The 22,342-nt window shown below is 37.0% G+C and overlaps 1 protein-coding gene across 4 annotated transcripts in view; it reads left to right on the plus strand.

The window, feature by feature from the left end:
- KHDRBS3 (KH RNA binding domain containing, signal transduction associated 3) overlaps positions 1–22,342 on the plus strand; it is a 92,713-nt gene that overhangs the window by 44,387 nt on the left and 25,984 nt on the right. For 2 of the 4 annotated variants that reach the window (XR_007888672.1, XM_051611148.1), the window contains exons 5-7: positions 3,836–3,975; positions 13,535–13,645; positions 15,009–15,201. Coding sequence is in view for 3 of the 4 variants with exons in the window: in XM_051611148.1 (XP_051467108.1) it covers positions 3,836–3,975; positions 13,535–13,645; positions 15,009–15,201 (444 nt within the window). In the remaining variant the exon portion in view is untranslated. The remainder of the gene's footprint in view (positions 1–3,835; positions 3,976–13,534; positions 13,646–15,008; positions 15,202–22,342) is intronic. The other 2 variants (XM_051611149.1, XM_051611150.1) reach the window with 2 other exon arrangements.

Raw genomic sequence — 22,342 nt, forward strand, 5'->3', positions numbered from 1 at the left:
AGCCAACACTGTCTTAATTTCCCTTTGGTTTTACAAATGTAATCTTATCACATTGGCTCTAAATGCCTTAATCTCTACTGCCCCCTCACCCCCCTTGCAGCAGCCACTCCAGGAAGCAACCACGAGCAGCTTTGTCCTCTCTAGAGCTACAGTTTGGTTAACTGCTACTGAATACAACTTTATTTCCCGTAAGATCTTTTGTGGCTTTTAGGAAATTATCATTTGTTTTTCAAGTAAGAAGCCCTGCTATCAGTAAATATGATCATGAACTTAGTTTGTGTTTTCCTTACAACGTAAGCTAACTATACTTTCCAACAACTTTAGATGCTGCTCCTGATTTATGGATGTGGTCATTGTTCCATGTTCAGATGAGGCCTGAATTGGTGCTAGAACACAGGACACAAAATATCCTTGTAGAAGCTGACCACAGAGATAGTGCCATATTCTCCCTTCTCAGATCCTTTTAGAGCCACAGTTCTGTGTATCTTTGCATTTAATCCAGCCTCAAGCAGCTGCAGTGGTGCATTTGCCTTTAAGCTATTGGTATAACTCAAAGCAAGTCATAAAAACTCACTCAGGTATTTTTTACATGCTATTATCATACTGCCTTGACTTTCATCTGCCTTCTGCAGGTAGTCATGGGTTTTTGACTTCAAGTATAATATTTAGTCCTCCTTTAATTAGCTTGTCTCTTTATTCTGGGTGTACCCTCTGGTTAGCTCTCTGTTCATCTATTAGGTTGGTGGGTGTTGTGCTTGATGTTAATTTGTCCCAGAATTACTTCAAACAATTAGGTCCAAAGCCAGGTTCTTCCACCCTCCCCTTCCACCCAGATCCTGTATTATATAATGATTATTTCATTTTTGGCCAGCAGGGCTTTTTTTAGTATTATACTTAATTTTTGAGTAGTGGTAGCCATTATTCTTTTGACAGTCACAATGTTAATTATGCTTTCATTGTTGATTACCAGAGTTATTTGTTTTCCTTTTCTTTAAAGTATAGAAATCTTTGAGAGAACAATCTGTAGCACTCAATTAATATGAGCACAATTAACAAGTTTTTCATGTAGTCTGTCTTGCCTCCTGCATGTCCAGTCTGTAAAGTGTGGTGATGAAATGGTGTTTAATGGCATTTAGGAGAGCTGGTGGGCTTTGGAAATTCTCAGAGTTTTCTTTAAGCTGGCAAATAACTAAGGAGCATGCGTGTATCAAGGTGGCTGGAAACCAAATAATTTATTGCTCACTGCCAAGTTAAAGATCTGCTTGGGTGTTTTGCACAACTGCATAGAGTTTTGCAGTGATGTGTCCTACCATTAAATTAATTCAAAACAATATTTTTACTAATAGTGTGATGAATTGGAATAAGGTCTGAAGTTACAGATAATCTCAAGGAGAGCTGCTGTCCATGTGCTGATCAGAGCTGGGTGAAAACTGCAGGTAGATCTAAGTGATGCTTACTTGGGTCATGTAATTCTATACAGAAAATCTCTTGCATATATCTGGCATAGTCATTGCTACAGGGGTAAACATGTGTTCAGAGAAGACTAGTCAGTCATGATGGGCAATATCCATAAAGCCAGAGTACAACTGCTCACTTTAAATTCAGCAGCAGCATTTGACTGAAATTTGAGTGTTGCCTCTCATCTAAAGTGTAAAAGGGAGGAGTGCAGTCTAAAGGGTTTCCATGTCCATCTTGTGTTCTAGGTGAGGAAGAGATGGTTGTCTCCTCAATTTGACTTGAAGTGTGCTGTTTTCCAGCAGTGGGTATTCACAAACTGACATCTGCTACTTTAATTGAAGAATCCATTTCAGAGTCTAATGAATTAACACTGCTTATCATGACTTCCTTGTACTGGCCCTTCACTCTGTATCTTCCTGCTGCCTCTGGCATAAGAGAAAACCCATATTTTCTGTTCTGTGCCTTCGCACAGTGGAGTCCTTGTCTGTGACTAAGGCTCCTGGCTTGTCTAGTACTAATATGTTACAGGAAAATGAAAAAACAGGGAGAAAAGAAACAAAGGATCCAGCATGAACAGTGGCAACCTAACCACATCTTGGTTAAATTAAATTAATGTCAAATGATTAAAGGTATTTTTCCAGGACCCCAGATATGGGAAGGATGTCTTGTGAAGTTAAAGGGCATCTCTGATGTGTCAGAATTTTGACAATTTTGAGTCTATTAGCATTTCATTGCAAGAATCAAGGTCTGTGTCCCATACTCTGTTGCACAGAGTTTAGCATTTGTAGCTAGTTCTGGTCTGGCAACAAATTACAAAACCAAAGTGGGTTTCTGTACAGTAGTTGGCCAGAATAGCATTCAATTGCCTGCTTGTAATCTACTCACTGTGATAGTTTGGTTGTGTATTGGTTCAAGCTATTTGGTGATGGAATCTGTTTCTCAGAAGCTTCAGTTATGCAGTTCTAAACAGTAGATTCAGTTGCTCAGATTTTTTCCCTTCATCTTGTTTGCTGGTTGGTTTCTGCTGCTAAATGGAGGGTGATCTCAGATGGGCAATGTGAGTTACATTTCAGAGCCTATTCAACATAGTTTGGACAAAATGCTTTTAAGTGCCCCTTTTCAATACTAGTAGCTACCTTTATCAATGACATGTAAAGGAAAACTTTAATATTTCTGTTTGAAGAAGTACAGGGAAAGTGGAATGCTTCAAGGATAATCAAGATGTTTGAATTCATGGATGTTTTAATCTCCTTTCAATGCAGAGCTGTGTTTCAGAGTTGTCTGATGCAAGGCTGCCAGACAGCCTTTTGGTACCTGCCTAGTGCATACGTGGAATAAAATCAAATTTTCAGTGAGAGATGCAGAACCTTTGTTTTGTAATTGAAATGTAAAATGGGTGTTATGTGAAGAAATCTTCCTTTTTTTTGAAAGGGGAGGATTTGCAGAAGATAAGAGCTATTGTATCAAGTATCACTTCATTTTTATTAGAGGACTTCCTAATATTTTAATACTTAGTTTATATGTATACATGTTGACTAAGGTATTTTTCTGATTCACCTTTATTGATACATTCCTTGGCTCACTTCAAGTGGAGGGAAAATGATAGAAAAATATGTATAGCTTGAGTTTGTTGCTCTCTCTATTATTGCTGTGGGATATACTCATTCTGGAGGTTGGCTTAAGATCCCTGATAACTCTTGTGTTGTGAAGTACTGTATTAATTCCATGTAAATAAATTCAGCTTTCTTTTTGATAGACCTTGAGAGAAGATTTGTGCAGAATAAGAAACAAGCTGTGTCTTCAGCTTGTTTACTGCTGCATAGCTGAGAATTGAATTTTTTTAGCTCTTTTAATTAGATAATTGTGTATGTATTAAATGAATGTCCTTGTTTATTCTTTAACTCCTGATTTTAGAAGTTTAGATGTCTATAATCTATCCCTTCTTAATGAGGGGCTGTTCTCAACAGTATTATTACTGCTTTGAAACACCAGGCAATGGGATTTTTCCTGCTTTTAACAGTTACCATTGTATAGCTGGAGCTACAAACTGGGTCTCAGTACAGATTATGGGACCTTGATTTTTTGTTGTTTCCTCCTATCTACAGCATATTAACACTGGCATTTTAATTGGTAAAACTATCTGGAGGCAATATGCAGTGGGGAAAACAACAATGCCTGAGCAAAATCTGCAATTAGTATGCGGAATTATTTCATAATTTTTATACTGAATAATATACCTATAATATTATGCATATTGAACTTTTTAAATGGGATGCTCAAGTTTTAGAGAGGAAACTTTCAGGAGCAGTGTTTGCTGGTCCTAACTGGAAGTGGTGGTTGACCAGTATATTTTTCTCACTGTGTCCCACTGTTCTAGGATTACAATGATGAAATCAGACAGGCACAGCTTCAAGAATTAACATATTTAAATGGTGGCTCAGAAAATGCAGAAGTTCCAGTGGTTCGTGGAAAAGCATCTATTCGAGCGAGAGGAGTCCCAGTTCCTGCTTTGTCCAGGTAAGTATCTCAGCTGCAGTGGAATTTCAATTGAATGTACATATTTTAAGCTTAACACAACCGCCCCATCACCCTGAGTACAGTAGGAAAATACGTGAAGGACTCCCAATATATGAGCAGTTGATTACTGAAACAATCTTGATAGTCTAATTTAGACTGAATTAACAATGGGGCTGAATTCTGTTTTATGAATGAAGCCTATGTTAAGAAACACTGTACATCACACAAGATATTAAATCTCCCTGTGAGCATCTGCTTGACTTTGTAACCTTCAGTTGCTCCTTTGGTGCATGTAGGGTCTGTGTATGTGCCCTCTGGAGCTCATGGCTTCGAAAAACTAGTAAATCTGTCTTGTCCTGACTGACATGTGAATTTCAGAGCAATTTCTCTTAACTCACAGAATAAAAATATTCCTTTTTTGCTGTATTGCTATGTTTTTGTGGTAATGAAAATGTTATATAAGTATTTAGGAGATAAAATTTGGATTAAGTCTCAGTGGCACTTACTAAAAAATGGCTCTTGTTTGTTTCAGGAATAGGCAAGTCTACTGCTTTTGCTTTATTTTTCTTTGACAGAGGAGGTGTTTTATTTTTACTCTAGCATCTCCTGTCTCCCTTGCAGTACTGAGATGACAGCTTCAACTCCTTTGAGTCTAAGTGTGAAAACCAAAACTAAAAAAAGTGCATAACTGTTTGTTACAGTACAGAGATTGTGCCTGCAGCAGCTCAATGTGACTGGTTTCTACAGTGATCTGTTTTCCTTCACTTGTGGCTCTCTTGCTTTTTTAGTGCAAGCTTGAAACTTAGATTTCAGCTTTTAAAATAACTTCAAAATAACATTCTGAAGTGTGTTAACTCAGATGAAGCATGTTAGAAAAAAAAGCATGGGGATTTATTACTTTGTGCATAACTGTTGACAGTTACATGTGTCCTGCAATAATGATGGCAAACACAATGAAGAATTAATCTTAATTTAGAGAATCTACAGTTACTGTGTATGTCCTGTAAGAATAAAATTATTTTTCTAAATAAACTATTTTAGTTTTTTTATTCGGTAATGTTCTGTAATATATTCTGCTTCTTTTCTTGATTTTAATGTTGTTCAGAGTAGTGGTAATTATATACCAAGGTTCATTTCTTAGGTTCATTTCTTAGCACTGTAATTAGCCATACGAAAGTGTTTGCAAATTAGACTTCATTTGATTTTGGAGATTTTTTTGCTAATTCTTGCCCATTTATGACTATAATAGCTCTTCTACAGATGCTCAGTACAGAGGTTCTCACAGTTCTATTTCATGTTCACTTTTTTCATATGTCCTTAAGCTAGTGTTTGTGATACAGAAGTTAGCTACTCTTAGATCTGATTCTACCACTGAAGTTTGGTACCTAATTTCAACTACTAGTATCTAGCAAGTACATGCACAATTAAGTTTTCATAGTCCTGGACTAGTTCAGTCCTCTGGTTTTTAGTAAATTATTTTTTCAAACCTGTATTTCATACCAGACATACATGCTGTTAGGTTACTCACAAAATCCTTTGTGGCTCATCCTATTGGCTTAAACTATTGAAGTGTCTTCAGGGTAAATGTAAATGGTATTAGCATTTGAGGTGGAGATAACAGCTAAAAATAGTATTTGTCACCTCCTTTTTATGTTCTAAAGAAGACAAAGTTGTTTGTTTGACTTGTCCTTACTTTAAGGCTTGTATTAAGACTTTTCCCCCTCAAATCGATGTGCTCTATTAGCATGAAAGATTCCCTGAGGGAAATCACAGAATCACAGAACCTTAGGGGTTGGAAGGGATCTCAAAAGATCATCCAGTCCAACCCCCCTGCCAGAGCAGGATCACCCAGAGCACATCACACAGGAACTTGTCCAGGCAGGTTTGGAATGTCTCCAGGGAAGGAGACTCCACAACCTCTCTGGGCAGCCTGTTCCAGTGCTCTGTCACTCTCACAGGAAAGAAGGTTTTTCTGATGTTTAAATGGAACCTCCTGTGCTCCAGTTTGCACCCATTGCTCCTTGTGCTATCATTGGACATCAATGAAAAAAGCCTGGCTCCATCCTCCTGACACTCACCCTTAACATATTTGTAAACATTGATGAGGTCGCCCCTCGGTCTCCTCTTCTCCAAGCTAAAGAGACCCAGCTCCCTCAGCCTTTCCTCATAAGGGAGATGTTCCACTCCATCATCTTTGTGGTTCTACTAAAAAATGCAGTGCTATTGCTACTGAGATACCACAACCACTGAGTTAAAGATCTCAAACTCAGATGCAATACTCTGATTCTTTTTTTTTTAGTGCAAATTGGTTTCAGAAAGTAATACTTCAGCAGATGGAAGAGTTTGGTAAAGGCTTTGTCTCATTGTTAAAACAGCTTTAATAGCAAGTATCCCTGAGATCCAGGAGAGGTTGAAGCAAAACTTGAGAAGACTTGTCAACCTCGATCTTAACTCTTCTTCATAGTCAGTAGAATCTTTTTAAGTTATCAACCTTGACACATGAAACATCCTGTGAGGAGTTTAAGTTCCCAATTTTTAAGCCTCTGTTATTCCTGAATAGTTTCACTTTTTAAAAAAAACATGTCAGAAAGCAAACAAATAAAAAACCCAAACTAAAACCAACCAACCAGAAAGCCCAAAGTACTAATTTAGGCCTTTGTTTTACTCCTTATCAGCCATGTTAAAACTGGAGATAATGTGTCTTATCAAGTGCCTTCTTAAAAGGAGACTTGTCATGTGTATGTTTACCTCCATACTGAAATGTTACTTGGTAGAAAACAACACATTTGTTGTGATTGCATGCAAAGTTCTAGCTTGTACACAGGTATTTCTGCATATGGTCAGTAATTCCCTGATGGTTGTGGTTTGGTGACTTTTTACTCTGTTTTTTCTGGCTTCTTCCAGGTTTTCTTAACTATATTTTTTATGACTACAAAGCCAAGTAAGATTCTGGGGGTGAGTGGATGGAATTAGCTGTAGAAGGGTTGTGTGTGTTTTGAGCTTTACTTTGAGGGATGTTTTTCTCACCATTATCCTGGGTGTATAGCTACTTCCTTCTCCCCCTTGCCCCACTTTTATTTTTTTTTTAACATCCTAATGCTTTTGAAGATGACCTTCAAATGTAATCACAAGATTTACATTCTCTGATGTTTATGCATCTTCTGTGCAACACAAGAAAGGACCTGAAAATGTTTTCCTGCTGTTTGTCTTTATTTCATTCCTTTGTTTTTATGGAAAACTGACATTGTTTTTAAATGTTTTTTTGGGAGGTGACTATCAAGTGAAGGATCATATCAGTTACTTTTTAATTTCTTGTGCTAGTAAGCTTAGGAGGATCCATGATGTCTAATGTGATGCTGTTATAGAGAGTAGCTAGAAGATGCAGCACTTCAAGTATCAGTGTTTCTTTAATGTGTCTGAATTCATATCCTGAATCAGTGTCATATAAATTAAACTACTACTAAAATGTGAACTGAAACTTCAGATTTACTAAATACTGAAAAATACCTAAGGATATTTTTCAAACAAAAAAGGATAATTTTCTCTCTAAAACTTCACATTCCTGTTTTAAGACTAATGAAAAATAAGATGTAAAGATGACTCAATTCTCACTCTAATATATTGGAAAAGTGAAATTCTAGAGGAATATAGTAAGTCTAAGAACATAGATAAATCTTCCTACCCTGTGGTGGGGATGTGGAACAAATACATGTCATTTGTAGCTAGAAATTAATGTTAGATTCATAAAATGGTTTGGATTGGATGTGGCCTTAAAGATCATCTACTTCCACCCCCCCCTGCATGGGCAGGGACATCTCCCACCAGACCAGGTTGCTCCAAGCCCCATCCAACCTGCCCTTGAACACTTCCAGGGAGGGGGCAGCCACAGCTACCCTGGACAACCTGTGCCAGTGTCTGACCACTCTCATCATACGGAATTTCTTCTTTATGTCCAGTAGAAATCTGCCCTCTCTCAGTTTAAATCCATTGCCCTTTGTCCTGTGAGTATAGGCCCTAGTAAAACACCTCTCAATTTTTCTTAAAAACGACCCCATTAAATATGGAATAAGCCACAATAAGGGAGAGCTTGTTGGGTTCACTCAAATTTTATTTGAAAGCAGAGATTTTGGTTTCCTGAAGATGACGGGAGGAAAAAGTAATTTCTCAGAAATCCAACATGTAAGAATACTCTCTAATTAGAGAAACAGTAGAATTCTCCTTTATGCTTTCATGAGATGGTAGGATTTTTAACATTTTCCCATTTGTTCTTTTTGTTCATATTTCAGGCTGGGATCTTAACTGCTGAATAACTGTCTCTATCTGGGGAAAAAGGAAACTGTTACAGTAGTTGTAGGTTAGAATTTTCTGTTATATGTCAGAAGTAATATGAGGTGATGTGGATCACTGCTGAGATGTGTTCACAACTTCCAATTATTCTCCTGTCATATGGTTTTTCAACTAGTTTCTTTTTTGAAGAATAGCTTTTTGCTGAGAACCTGAAGGCAGTGTGCTGCAAAAGTTTCTCTAGCACAAAAAATACCTTGCCAAGCCAGTTCAGGATCCAGGACAAAGGCAGGTATTCTGATCATTGTTTTGTTTCTTTACCCTTGTCATAAATCTCCCATTTTTGCTGAATTGAAACATGAACATACATACACATTACTGTTCTCAAATAAAAATGTAAAATAAATCTTGCATAGGAGTTTTAACTTCAATGATGAATCTCAGAAAAAAAGGCAGGAATTCTAGCTCTGTCTGAGAGGTGGTACCTGGATATCAGTGTTCAGTAGTTTGGTGCAGACATTTTAAAATAACATATCTATTATTTTTCAGATGTCTTATGTAAAACCTGAACAAAAATACTGCTTGAGGAATCATAGAATCACAGAATGGTTTGGGTTGGAAGGGACCTTAAAGATTATCTAGTTCCAACCCCCTGCATGGGCAGGGACACCTCCCACTAGATACAGTTGCTTAGAGCCCCATCCAACCTGTCCTTGAACACTTCCAGGGATGGGGCTTCAACTTCCCTGGGCAACCTGTGCCAGTGTCTCACCACCCTCGTAGTGAAGCATTTCCTCCTAATGTCTTATCTAAATCTCCCCTCTTCCAGTTTTAATCCACTCTCCCTTGTTCTATTATTACAAGCCCTTGTAAAAAGTCCCTCCCTAGCTTTCCTGGAGTCCCTTCAGGTACTGGAATGCCAGGAGGACTGAGGTCTCCCTGGAGCCTTCTCTTCTCGAGGCTGAACAACATCAACTCTCTCAGCCTGTGCTTGTAGCAGATGTGCTTCAGCCCTCTAACTTTTAAGACCCTTCTCTGGACCTGCTCTAACAGGTCCATGTCTTTCCTTTGCTGAGGACTCCAAAACTGCAGGCAGCACTGCAGGTGGGGTCTCACAAGAACAGAGGCTGGAATGGCCTCCCTTGACCTGCTGGTCATGCTTCTTTTGATGAGCCCAGGAGCAGTGAGTGTAGTTGGCTGTGCTCAAAAGAAGAAAATTAATCAACATCTGGTAACATTTTTTAGACCTGTTCATGGAACAATCTTCTTGCAGTTGAATCAAATGAACAATGCTAAAATTAAAGAATTCAAAGTGTTTCCCTGTTGAGTAACAATTAAGGAACTGGCCCTAAATTTCACTAGTGTTTTTTTTAAGGCTGTTCTTACATTTACTTTCCCTTCTCTAGTGGAGATACTTAAAAGAACCTTCATATCAGATAAACTCGCTAAAAAAATAAAGGAAATTCTGAACCTGCCTCTTGTTGTGATTTCATAATTGGAGTAATTTTACTAAGCCATCCATTGAAAGGAGAAACTTGAAATAAAAATCAATAAAATACTAGAGAGAAGTAAGTCAAATTAAAAGATAAGAGTGCAAGAAAACCTGTTGCTGAGGGAAGCTGGAATGGAGTATGAGCTGGATGCTGTGCCTGATATGGTCATGGGCAATAACTTAGCTGTCTGGCAACACATCCTAGAAGCACTATGGGATTGCTATGAAGTAGAAATACCAAAAAATCTTGCTAATAAAGCCCCAAGAGGACATTTAAGTAGTTTTCTATGGATGTATTTAAGTTGTATGAGTTGGTAAAACACTATTTTAGTGGCAGTCAATGATTAGATTATGCCTGTTATTTAATTCTAAACATTCACAAATTTTCTAGAATGGTATAATGTGGTTCTAAATGCTATTAGATTTTCTTTAGAATGTTTTTTCTACACATCATACTCCTTATTCAAACAACAAGAGGTTAATCAACTACAAAATGCAGTGCTTAAATAATATTTTAACTGTACATGGTAACATAACACTCGTCAGATTTGGATACATTAAAATTACCTTCTGTAATTGCTACTCTGTATTTACAAATCCCACTGGCACATTCTAGCACTTATGTGAAAGGCTTGTTTTCCCATTCTCTAATGTATCTGATAAAGTGAAACAAATTTTAAGTTACTTGCAACTCAGTGTATGAGGAAAAAAATAATGAAATAATATTATGGGGGAAGAGTCAGGTTACAACAAAAATAGTTTTCATGACATTGTCCTCAAGGTATACTGTGAAATATGAGTTAGATTATTTCACCCCCAGTTTTCTGGTGAACTGTTCACTGTACTGAAATAAAATATATTAATTGAGTTACTGAGATTTCCTTTACTTTGTACCCAGATTGAAAAAGACATTTTTTCAGTGCTGAGCCTGCAAGTTAATTACCCAGCTTTGGGAATAAAATTATTCCAAATTTAACCACCTAAATTACCTGTGCATTTAATGAGGGAGGGTTGACTTCCTTCCCTGCATTTGCCAGTGCCAGATGAACATATTCAGGAAAATCAAAATCAAAGTGATAAAGATTAAACAAGCATTTCAAATTTTCTCACTGGCTTAGGACATTAAGATACTTCTCTAAGAGGAGGTCTCAATGATCTTAAGTACATAGATGATCACTTTCATAGAACCATAGAATGGTTTGTGTTGGAAGGGGCCTCAAATATCATCTAGTTCCAACCCCTCTGCATGGGCAGGCACACCTCCCACCAGACCAGGTTACTCCACGCCCCATCCAACCTGCCCTTTAACGCTTCCAGGGAGGGGGCAGCCACAATTCCTCTGGGCAACCTGGGCCAGTGTCTCACCACCCTCACAGGGAAGAACTTCTTCCTAATGACTCATCTAAATCTACCTTCCTTTAGCTTAAAGCACTGACCCCTAATCCTACCACTGTGTGCCTTTGTTGCTAAGGCATGTCTGGAGATGACAATAATATCACCTGGCTAGAAGCAAGGATTTCCTGAAGTGTCCTTCAGTGATTGCATTTCATAGGAGCAGTCATAGTGGCTCAGATGTTAAAGCAGTCTGGTTTAATATTCCATCTCTCCCAGTTGATGTCCACTGATTCTTAAATTGAGAACAGCTGATAAATAATTCTTTATGTACCTTTTCTGTTACCTTGATGCTTTCATTGGGTTCTATCCTACAAGCCTCAGTTGTCACTTGTATTATCAAGTGCCTTAATCCACTTAATTTTTCCTTATATATAAGCTATTCTTTACTGTTGTTCATCTCTGACATAGTTTCTGATTCCCTTCCTGTTCTTTTATGTTCTTTCCAAATTAACATGCAGGACTGTAAATATGACAGGATAACAAAGTTTTCTGTGTTCTGTTACATTTTCTAAAACATTTGGTTTTTACCATCCTGGCTGCTGGGCCAATCTTAATTATAATTATTCTGTGGGAAAAAGATAGCTCAGAACCTATTGCTTTGTGTAAAATTAGGATATATAAATTGGTGTGTGTATACAAGTCTCAACTGTTTCCTCCTAGTTTGCTTTGATTTTTTTTTTTTTTTTTTGCTATTTTATAGAACCATAGAATCTTTAAGGTTGGAAGGGACCTTAAAAATCATCAAGTTCCAGCTCCCCTGCAATGAGCAGGGAATCCCACCACTAGACCAGGTTGTACAAAACCTGGTCCAAACTGGCCTTAAAGGCCTCCAGGGATGGGGCATCAACAACCTCCCTGGGCAACCCATTCCAGTTCCTCACCACCCTTATAGGGAAGAATTTTTTCCTAATATCTAACCTAAATCTCCCCTCTCTCAGTTTAAAACCATTCCCTCTTGTCCTATCACTATCTTCTCTGATGAAAAGCCCCTCCCCAGCTTTCCTGTAGGCTCCATTTTGCTACATTCAGGTTGGGTTTCAGGTAAAGATTAGAGATAGACATCTGAACTCCTGTTGGAGCTTATAGAAAAATAATCACTTTTAATTGCTCCTTTTGTTCTGTAATTTGTCTCTAAGTCAGTTGGCAGTACCATCCCTGCATTCCTCTTAAGGAAAGACTCTAGCATGAGAACCTTGTCCAGTCTGACTTGATTGCAGAGCAAAAAACAATGTATAGATACATAAATACATATCATCTTACTGCTTTTCACTGGTGATCTGGCCTCAGACTCTGGCAGGTTTCCCAATTTCAGGATGTTTGAAAGACATCTTTTTAGGCTTTTTTCAAATTCTTGAAATTATCTGACCTGCTTTTCTGAGTATTTTGCATTTGTGTTATTAGCATATTTCCTTTGACATTAGAGACGGTATCACTTGAAAAGCTGAACCCCATTTAATTCCTCTCCGTACTCAGTTCCAGTCTTACTGAGCTCCTTTTGCTCTTTCTCAGCTTTTTTTTGGTGTGTATTTCCTTTGACTTTCCACAGGATTTATCTAAATGTCTCCCCATGTTGTGTATGTGCATTTTACTTTAAAAAATATTTTTAAACATAACTTACTTAGCTGCCATTTTTCAAATTAAGCAACACCAGAACTGATCTGTTTATGCAAAGGCTCCTATTCAAACTGGTTCCTCAGTATTTCCATTTTCTGTTCATTGCTCATGTTAGTCAAACTTGTTTAGTTCCCTGATGACTTCTTAATGAAATAAAATTTTAAAGTTTCTAAAAAATTGCTCTTAACATCATATCCTGATATGACTCAAATTTGCATGGTGAATATTGAAATCTCCTGTTACTGGTTTTCCTGTTGCTGCACCTTTCTAGTCTCCTCCAGCCTTGTGCAGTAACTATCTGAGTGGTGTAGTACAGAACTATACATCTCAGATGGTTTATTCTTCCTGCAGTAACTTAAAAAACCCCATGTAAATAGTCATGTAAAATAGGAAAAAAAAAATATTTCCCACCCATCACCTCTCAAATCCCATTAACTGTTTTGGAAATGCAGAGAAGACCTTATCATGTGGATCTGGTGTTTGAATTACTCTTCAAGAATAAATCTATGCTGGCTCTAAAACATGTGCTTTTTTCCCCTCCCTCAAATGTTTTTCCATGTTTTTCAGCATGTCCCACTTCCTGCTGCTTTCACTTGCACCCTGTCTGAAGGATGCCTTGAAGATATGGCTAGTGATTCTTTACTCTTTTTACTGCCTTTTTTTTTTTTTTTTTTTTAACTTGGTATGACAATTGTCTATGCCAATAGGTTCATTTCCCTTTCTTTGGCTTCACATGGAAAGTGTCACATTTGCTATTTCTTTATATTACTTCAGCAGGCTGTGTCTGGGAACTTCACTGCTCACCCCTGCCCCCACTACAATGAAGTCAAATAAGCAGCTGGTACCCTGTCCTGAGGAGGCATTCTACAGATTAGCCAAAACCAAGTAATAAGCACAGTTTTAAATCACTTACTCTCTAGGCTTGTTTAAAATACTTTGTCACTGTGTTTTGATCAGTAATTAATATTAATGAAATACATCCTGATTATGTCAAGTATTTATGCCTTTGCATTCTTCATTTAGTGATGAAGCTTGTAAAATACTAAATATTTGTGCTAAAATGGTTATATTTTTTTCTGATAAGCTTACCAATAAGAAGCCATATGACTTACATGAAATAGGAAATCTCAAGGCCAAATCTGGATCTTACCTTATAGTGTTGTTTAAGTTGATTTTTTTTTACTGAGATCAGGACAGAGTATTTTCACTCAGTTATCATTCTAGAGATGAATTAGATTATGGCTTGGTAGGTAGAAAGAGCTGGTGCTTGTGTTCTTCTGTGTATCTGTTACAGTATACAATAAGTGTGTGAATTCCTTGGAACAAGTCTATATGCCTTCAGAGCAATAATTTAAACATGATTATAGTCCATGGGGTGAAATAATCTCCTTTAAAAAGGAGATGTCACTTAGCAATTTGTCAGTCATCTTGTCTAAAAGAGGATAAATGATGCAAATTTCTCACAGGTTGTACCTCTAAGTGTCTCCCTTTACTATAGGGAGGCAGGAGGGAACACCACTTCTAAATACATCAAATATTTTTGAAATTTGTTCTGATTTAGGTCTCAGATTTTTCATCTGTATGTTAAGTGTGAAAAATAATGAAATTCAAGGTACTGCTTTATAATTCTTTCTATTAAAACGATAAAAAAATATACTGTTACTTCTTGTTCTTAAATACATATAGGACATCAGGTTATATCCTACAATCACCCTGCATGTTTGCATGTTTCCTGCAACAGATGGAAATCTCTTCTTTAGCACTAGATGAAAATGTCCTTTTTCTGACCCACTCCATCTCTTCCAGGCAGTGTGATCTCTGGGTTGCACTTAGAAGCTTACACAAGATTTTTGCAACTGATTCCTCTGTGCAGGGTTTGAGTATGATATAGCCTGACAGCTTCAAATTAACCTGTTATTCTATGACTGTGATTTCACATACTACATAAGTCAGTTTCTAGTGGAGTTGAGTGATTCCAGCAAATTGGTTTGGGTGTCTGCATGGGAGAGTGGCTCACCTAGTGAGAAGCTCATCACTGAATCACGTGCCTAGTTTGTATCATTCTGCATTTATCGCATAATGTGTGTAGCTGGATGGAAGCATTCAGAAAAATTATCAACAATAAACCTGCTTTAGACTTCTTCTGGCTGTAGCAAAGCAAAATTGTCATGATGCAGGGGAGAGGGGGCTGTTGAAAAGGGAGGCTCAGGGTGTAGTCTTTAATGGTAAGTGATCCGTGTATCCGCAGGGGCCGTGGAGGAGTGCCTCCACCACCAGCAGGAGTTCCCAGAGGGGCACCAGCACCCAGAGGAGTGCCTCCCAGCAGAGGACCAGTCAGTCGTAGCCGTGGACTTCTAGCACCCAGAACAAGAGGAGTGCCACCACCTGCAGGCTACAGGCCCCTTCCACCACCTCCCGCTCAGGAGACCTACGGTGAATATGTAAGTCCAGCTGCTGCTGCACCGTGCGGGAGGTGGATCCTTTTGGAGTGATGATCCTGTCACTTCAGTACACGGAGAGAATCCCTTTAATTGGCACCTAATTGAGTATTGCACCCAGAACCCCACAGTATGTGTGGTCATTTCTTGTCATCTTTTCAGACTTGGGCTCTTTCACGTGAATAAAAAATCATGTTATATGTGCTACCGTTAAGACATCTACAGTGCATTTGGCAAAATAGTTATGAACCTCTTAAATGTGTTGTATTAGGTTTCTGCTTTACAAACATCTGAAAAAAACGCTGTCAGTATATTTTTAATTCTCAACTAAAACTAGATAATAGTATTCTACTCTTCTTCCTAAACCTATCATTGTGGTCATATAAATGTTAAATGATTAGAAAATAAAAATATTTTAATGAAAGCTTCAGAATTGATCCTAAAATTTTAACAGTGCACAGTGTCTCTATAAGCCATATATATTTGTCTTGATTTTATTGCATTAAAAATTAAAAACCAAATAAAAATACTTTATATTGTACATGACAGGAAATTATAGGCAGCTATGAATTGTTTTGATAAATTTAATTGAAATTGATCATACAGAGCAGTGAGATAAAAAATCTTATTAAATAAAACTATCGTCATAAAAATTGATTTAGTCTTAGAGGAAAACAAAACATTTTCAAGGACAATGCTTCTAAGATTTTGTATATCTTAGAGATTTTAGTGTGCCCTCTTTACAGGCCAGTCTCTTTGGACTCAGTTATTCAGCCTAGTGAAACAGAAGTTAATGAGTTCCAGAGAACAGTTTTAATGTTTAGACACTTTTCTCTCAACTTTTCTTCCACCTACCTTCTCCCAGTCTTCTTTCACTGCCCCTCAACTGTCCAAATCAAACCTCAACCTTTGTCCATTTGATCAGAAGCCTAATTTTCTATATATAAGACATAATTTTATGCAGAAAGAAGTTTAATGTAGTTAGGACCCTTATACACATACTTACATGACTCAAGAAATTAATGTAGTTTATTAATTTTGAGAAGTAACACTTGAACTATGTATCTAAATGTCTCCTGGCTGTATGTGATTTGACTAGTCAAGGTGGGTACTGCAAATGAGTGCTAATTTCACAATGCTTTCAAAGGAATTAGTCTTCATAAAACAGCTTGTGCAGACCTGTCTCCCATGGGAGGGACCCCACTGTGGAGCAGGGGAAGAGTGTGAGGAGTCCTCCCCCTGAGGAAGAAGGTACAGTAGAGACACCATGTCATCAGCTCCTGTGACCCCCTCTTCCCTGCACTGCCTGGGGGCAGGAGGTAGAGAAATTGGGAGTGATGCTGAGCCCAGGAGGAAGGGAGGGGGTAGGGGAGAAGGGGGTTTTTAGTTTTTTCTTGTTTCACAATATCCTGAATCCTGAAGCATCAGCAGGATCACTTTTATAATACTTGGATAAGGGAAATCGTACTAGGTGGTTGCTAGACTTATTGAAGCACTTGAAATTGGATTCAGGGCCATTGTTGTATTAATCATATGAGATATTTTTTCTGTTTCTTGAACCAAACTGTAATAGATACAAATATTTTAATGTATTTTTAAGTTGACAATTAATTCCAATGAGATAAGAAACAAAACTTGGTTTTAACTTCTAGTTAAAATTGTAAGCTTTTCCATAGTTTTCAATAAGCAGGAAATCAGTTAAGTGTGCTAGCAATTCATGACTCCTTAACAGTGTCAATTTCTTAGCAAATGCTTACTCAAACATAGGTTAGAACACAACTGGTCAGTTTCAGTTCCTGTCTAGTAACAGTTGCTGGTCTTCCTGTTGTCCTTTTCTTACCAGCTTCAAACATTTGAGGCTTTTTTCAAATGAATGATGGCAATATGACTGAAGCTTTTTATAATTAGATTTTTTTTTTCTTTTTTAAACTTTACAAAGGTAAATATTTCAGTTCTGTACTTCTCATGATTATATTTGTGATGATGCCATGTCAAGTCCTGTCTTGGCTGCTAACGTGTGCTAAATGCCAACGGAGACTTTTGAGTTTGTAATCAGACTTTTTGGCATTAGGAATTGGGCTTCAAATATGGATTTTAAACAGATTGCTGTGGCAATGTGGAGTGTCTGCACTGAAAAATTGAAGCTTGTCAATCTAGCAAGTTGTGACCAAGCCTTGCTCTCTGACATTGCTTTGGAAAGCAATCAGATCTAAATGTTCCTCCCTAGTGTGTGTGTGGGAAAGTGGCTGAGCTTCAGCTGTTTCTGGCAATTTTATTGATGTTTTCTTGTGTTCAGACAAGGGTTACCTCAGCAGCAGATTTTTCAAATGCAGTGACCACGTGTGTAATTCCTAGCAGTTAATGCTTCAATTAGAATGCTTCAGTGAGATTGCTTTGTTTAATCCAAAATTGAAGACGGAATGTCTACCAGTGCGAGACCCAGGGAGCCTTTCTGATGTTTAGTAAATTGTAACTTGAAAAGAATATAATGAACTATTTCCAATTACATGCCAAGATTTTTTTTTAATTTAAAGTTATAGGCTACTTAGAAGGATGTACAGAACACTTGGATGCAAAAAAACATACTGATAAACTCTTTAAAATCTACTTTTAGTTATAACCTGATTCTGGGAGACCGTAAAGCTTAGGAATTGCTAAGTTTTTAAGCTTTATAGTTCCTGAAGCATGTATTTCTGAATATTTCCAGTAATACATTGCTGTTACTGATTGACAAAGCAGTGCTGCAGACTTAGTTCAGACTTAAGCTTGTAACTCTCATACAAAGTCTATATTATGAGACTGAACTTACACTACATGTACTCTAAGGTACATATATATGATGGTCTCATGCTGTTGCAATATCTGTGTTCATACTGTTTCCCAAAGAAATAGGGAAGACACAAAAACCAAAAGCGTAACATGCTGTCTTAACAAGATCTCACCCAAAAGAATAAGCAGAAGTGGTGCTGTTTATGTCTCTCTTTGTAATTGAAACCTCAGTATTTCTCTACCAGTGGAAATCCCTGGGTTCAAAGCCCTATTGCAGGTACTGGTACTCCCTTGATTCTCCGTGGAACTGGTGTTCTGAGCACCAGGGCACTGGCTGTCCTAGTATATACAGTGTCAGGAGCACTGGTTTCTGTCCTTTGATCTTGCAAGAGATCCTTAAAAATCTGTGGGAAGACTTAAGGGAAGTTTGTTCACAGATAACATTTGGCTGGATAGCTAAGAGTAAAATGCATGTCGTGATCCAATGATAATTATAAAATATGTATCCTTTAGTGATAAAAATGAACACAAAGTCTATTCACCTGGATAACAACCTGTAGCTTATTACTTAGTGCACTTTCGTAGAAAGCTAGTTGAAATTTTCATTTGATCTCAAGCACTGAGATTCCCCACCTCCTGAATGAGATCATATTTAGTTTAAAATTTGAACACTGAAAATGTGGATTTATGTGGCAGCAATTTTTTTTTAAGCTATTAATAAAATACTAATTTTGCATGGTGAATTGCTTTTATTGTAGACTTTTCTCATTAACATTCTCTTGCTGTTCATGGTTGAAGAAGAAATTTCTGTTGGGAAAAAGAGCAAAACTTTGTATACCATATATTAAAAAAAAAACAACACAAGCTTTTAATTTACAAATAAATGCTTCTTAGAGTTAAGGTGGAAATATATTAGGGAAAGTAAAGGCTAGTCCAGATGAAATAAGACTTGAAAAATAATTTAAATTCTCGCTGAGTTGGTTTCAAGTATAGTTTTAATGTCAGTTTGCAATGGTCATTTACATTTTCTTTTAATTTACCTTGGCCTTCTGAATGTCAACAGTTTCCTAATGACTTGCAACATTAATTTCAAATATTTTTATTTGCATAGTTGCTTTAAGAGTGAAGCTTTTTATTTGGGTACCTGGCAAAAGGCTTGAGGTAGCTCCATTCACTAAGAATTAGAGAAATAACCTGTCTACTCTTGTCCTTGTTACCTTCTGTGGATAATGTTGTGGTTTCCATTTAGGTGTTATGCCTTTTTAAAGCAATGTATTTACAGAGTTCTGGGTTTTCAGAAGTGCTCAGATTATTCTTAAAGTCAGGGTGAATTTAGATAAGACTTCTGGAAAGCAAGTTTATAACATTAAACCATTCTTTCTTGGCTTTTTTTTTTACAATTGCAATGTTCTTTTTCATGGTAGCTAGGACAAGCAAGAATAAATGTTTAAAAATTGCTTTAATTTTACATTCCTCCATTTTTATTTTTTTTTGCTTTGGTTTTCAGTTTTTAATTCCCTGAAGTTTTCAGGATGAGGTGGATAGAGAATGGAAAAACTTTTTCATTTTCTCAGGAAGTCAGACAAATTTGCCTGTAGAAACAGTGCAATGCTTTGTAGGAAAGGCTGAAAATCTTTTCCACCTGCCTGTCTTGAAGTTGAAAGTTCACTTGTGTAAATAAAATATATATATTTTTTTTTTTAAAGTGGTTTAGTTTAAGGTGCTGATCTAAATTGACTGTTTTCTGTGTTGGTATTATTGAATGAGCATGAGTTGTCCCACTGATTCTGGCACTGCTCCCTACTGTGGCGTATAGAAAGACAGGATTGTTTTGGCCTGATGATACCTTGGTTTTACTGCTTATATTCATTAGCAACTCTTCTTTTTTTTGGAGGTGCATGAAAAGCAATCCACTAGTACATCTCTCACTCCAGCAATATCTTGTTTGTTCTAGTTGAATATACACTACACCCTTTCTGGATGAAAATCTACCAAATAAGAGCTTACAGTCTGTGCATGTTTGCTGCTAATGTCCTTAATGTTGTTACTCAGACTTTAGATGGTAGTAGCTACCCATATTTGTTTTGATTGTTTCATATTCCCTGTTGATTACACGTTGGGGAGATGTTATTCCCACCAAACAAAAAGGCTGTTCCTTCCCTTTACAATTCTAATTTGCAAACAAAAAATTCTACATTGCACTGCACTGTTGTTATCTTAGTTATTTCTCCTTCAAGATAATCTGTGCACAAACAATTTTTTACAATGTGATAGATTTTATCTAGAAGGAAGATGTTCCTCCAGTATTCTGTGATAAAGGACTATTGTAAGTACTAATTTCAGAGAATGATGAGGAAAAGAAACAACAGCCTTTTATTTGTAGTGATAACAGCCTTAATTTTTTTGCCTTGAATGGATTTCCTTAGTGGGGGAGAGCTGGAAAATTATTTCTTATTGACTTCATGATTTTTTTTTCCAGCACTGCAAATGGTCTTTTTGATGAAATGAACTTTTTACCCTCTTCTTTCTTCCTGTTTCTCTGTTTGGTTCTTTGGAACATTGTTAATTTCCCCTAAAGAAGGCTCGAACACTAGTCTGTCATTGTCACTGCCAGCAGAGTAGAACTTAAAGCCACCATTTCCTATTCCCCATGAACAAGGGTATGTTTAGAGTACTTAATTATTAGAAAGAAGCACTGATGAGCAAGGCTTAGCATGATTTATGATGTTTTGGGTAGTGCACAGGTTTGGGCAAAGATTGCTTTCATTGCTTTTTATCACTTTTTGATCTGTGGTAGTGACTTGCTGTTTAATATATTTGAAGGGTACATATTTACACGTTGCCTTTAGTTCTGTTCATGAAAAATGTCTGCATTTTGCACTGAACAATCCCTGCTACCAGTGCTGCTCTTTGGATTTATATCAACTGTGGGCACTGTCACTGGGACAACTGCAGGCAGGAGCTCCCTGAGCAGAAATATAATGGGATTCTGGCTTATAGGCTGGCTGAATAAAGGAGTTACTAATAAGGTCTGAAATTTTTCCAGAGGAATTTAATATTCTTTTCAGAAGATCTGTCTTGTAATCCTACCTGTTCTGTTACTCTGGGGGAAGAAGTCAAGAGGATCACTCTTGATACCTTCCTGGTTAATGTTTCAAATGTTGTGTGTGGAAAATACCTGTAGTTTGAGAAGACTTAGAGAACTTCAGCACTTTCAGCTCAACTTTTTCTACATTTTTGTTGAAAGCCCAAACAGTGCATCTTTAGATCATATTCAATATGATAAGAGTTTGTTTTCTAAGTTATTTTGAAAAGTAGAATAATAAATGACAGAAGCAAAATGCTCCCATTCATGGAATAAACATATGATCTTTTTTAAGCTTTTGTTTATTTTGGTGTGGGAGAGCTTCACCACTAAACTTTCTGATTATAGAGTACTTCTAGGAAGAGTCTTTTATAGACATCTAATTGTAGTAGAGTCTGTTGTATTGCATTTGGTAGGTGATAGGAACAAAAATGCTGTCATCCATGTGAAGCATAATGCCTTTAAATACAAAAATAAATGCTTTTAGAAATACTTGAAGCATTGAAAAATCAGCAAGGAAAATACAATTAAAATATTCTTCCAGTGGTGTTGTTCTTTCTGTATTATGCAGAAAGCAATCTGTATAGCATTGCCTGTCAGTGAATCCTTGATATACTTTAGTAGATATGTACATATTTAAATTTTCTCCTGTCTGTTTTCATTATACATGTGTAAAAACTATAGTTATTTTCATTTAAATTGGTATGATATTTTATAGTAATGAAATGCTATCTGACCAAGGATATTTCACCTAGATACTAAATAAAGCTAAAGAAAACACTGAAGCCACAAGAGGCTTGTCTTTCAGAAGGAAGATGCTCAAGTAGTGTAGACTTAATCTCAAATGTAAAACACTGTCTAGGTCAACCTTTTTTGTAACCTACTGAATGAGGAAGTTCTAAAGTCAGACCTAATTCAGGGAAAACTCAGAAACAGACTTCAGCTGCCCTTACCTAATTGCTATTTCAAGGGAATAATACTTGGTAAATGAATATTTTGGAATTTGAATCTCTCATCTTGTAGGAGAACAAGCCACTGAGAGCAGCTTTTAAAACCTGTTGTTGCAGTGTTTTGCACATGAAGTTTATCTTGGCTTTAAAGGAAATTTGTTTTTATAAATGTAAATACAGCATTAAAATGGAAGGATTGACCTATTTGAACAGACTATAGTAATGGCAACAGCACAGGTTCATCTTTTTAATGTTAAGTGATGAGAGTCCCACAAATGAACTACAAACCAGGTATCTTTTAATTCAAAGGTAAGAGCCACCTTCAGCTATACAGTAATGC

This window comes from Apus apus, chromosome 2 (genome assembly GCF_020740795.1).
Source record: "Apus apus isolate bApuApu2 chromosome 2, bApuApu2.pri.cur, whole genome shotgun sequence".
In the NCBI taxonomy this organism is placed as follows: Eukaryota; Metazoa; Chordata; class Aves; order Apodiformes; family Apodidae; genus Apus; species Apus apus.